General features: G+C 43.2%; 1 protein-coding gene across 1 annotated transcript; it reads left to right on the top strand.

The window, feature by feature from the left end:
- Nucleotides 1-881: 881 nt before the first annotated feature.
- Nucleotides 882-1,475, top strand: LOC133711240 (uncharacterized). The gene has a single exon (XM_062137395.1). It carries the CDS (start codon nt 882-884, stop codon nt 1,473-1,475), a length of 594 nt encoding a protein of 197 aa, XP_061993379.1.
- Nucleotides 1,476-1,688: the final 213 nt, after the last annotated feature.

Here is a 1,688-nt window from a genome sequence, read left to right as displayed (position 1 = left end):
GCGATACCTTCCTCGGTAAGCGAGCCATATAATAACCATCATAAACAAGTAAATGAGCAATTTCCACGTTCAAATTTGAAAATTCACAGAGAGAATTGAGTAACTCACCTGCTACTCGAAAATTCAAATCCCTAAAAAGCTTTTTCCACAGCCAAGAGTAGAGTAGAGGAGCTTCTGCGCTCAAAATTGAAGATGAAGTGAGAGAAGAGAAGCAGGGCCGGTCCTCCTGAGATTGTAGAGGCCTGAGGCAAAAAAAAAAACTTGTGGCCTCACTTGAATTTCACATTTTAACAATCAAATAATTTATATGTAAGAGCTGGTATCTAGAAAAAGAATTAAATATAGCAGAAGAGAGGAGAGGGAAAAAAAAATAGAAGAAGTCAGAAGAAAAAATTATGGGTGGGCGTTTGAGGCCGAAAACCCGAGAGACCGATCCCAAAACCCGAGAAACCGAGGGGTCGGGTCGGGCTTTGCACTGATTTTTTACGGTCCGGGCTAAGACCGAACCGAAAGCTAAGAATAAGGGCCAGTCTCGGTTTCTAATATTTCCAAATTCGGGTAACCCGAACCAGCCCGACTATTTGAGACTGTATACGTGTCAGTCTTTCATTGGTCATTAATTAGTCCCAAACATAAGTCAAAACAGAAAACACGACCTCACTTCGACCTCACCTCATTTCTTCCCTGAAACCCTAGCTCCCAAGCCCCAAACTGTTCTTCCCCAATTTCTTCCCCAATTGATCAACTCGTGCCCAATTTCTTGATTTTCTTCCCTCAATCGAGTGTTTGTTCGATTCCCTCTCCAATATTCTGGCTTCAATTCCCTCTCGAATCTGATTCTCTATCCAATTTCTTCAATTCTTCCCCAAAATCTGCCAAGGATGGCCTCACCTGAGACAGCAGCAAAGTCAGCAACAAGCATGGCTTCTGGGGGCGCCGGAAATGCTATCATTCTGGCAAGTTCAACAGCGGAAGCAAGTCAGTCCAATCCAGCAAGTTCAACAGCTCTACCACCTGTTGACCCGAAAGGGAAGGGGAAGAGGAAGAAGGGTGACAAGCCTGGAAAGTTTCGATCCGAAGTTTGGCTGCACTTTGAGAAGATTGAGAAGCCTGTGTTTGAAATAGTTGATGGGAAGATGCAGCAAGTTCGAACTGTCACTCGTGCCCAATGTAAGTATTGTTCAACCGATTTGGCTTGTGATCCATATGATAATGGGACTAGTTCTCTTAGGAGACACATTCAAGATGTCTGTAAGAAGTATCCGGGTAGGGCTGACATAGAGAAAGGGCAGACGCTATTGGGTGGTGATGGGAGTGTCAGTGTTAGTGGTGAACCTAGTCTAGCTGTTAAACTGTGGTCACAGGATCGGTGTAGGGTAGCTGCAGTTGAGATGATTGTGATGGATGAATTGCCATTTAGCGCAATTGAAAGGAAGGGTTTTAGGCATTTTTGTTCAGTGGCTGTCCTAAAGTAGGAGGTTCCATCTAGGAGAACAATAGTGAAACTGTTTTTGAAGATGTATGATGCAAAAAAGGTGGAGCTGAGGAAGGAATTGCAGAGTCATAGTGTGTGTTTAACCACTGATACATGGACATCAGTGCAAAACATAAACTACATGGTGCTAACTGCTCATTTTATAGATTATGGATGGAAGATGCACAAAAGAATTCTCAACTTTTGTGTAATT

The sequence above is a fragment of the Rosa rugosa genome, chromosome 5, assembly GCF_958449725.1.
Source record: "Rosa rugosa chromosome 5, drRosRugo1.1, whole genome shotgun sequence".
Classification (NCBI taxonomy): domain Eukaryota; kingdom Viridiplantae; phylum Streptophyta; class Magnoliopsida; order Rosales; family Rosaceae; genus Rosa; species Rosa rugosa.
This window is presented reverse-complemented; position numbering and strand designations above follow the sequence as displayed.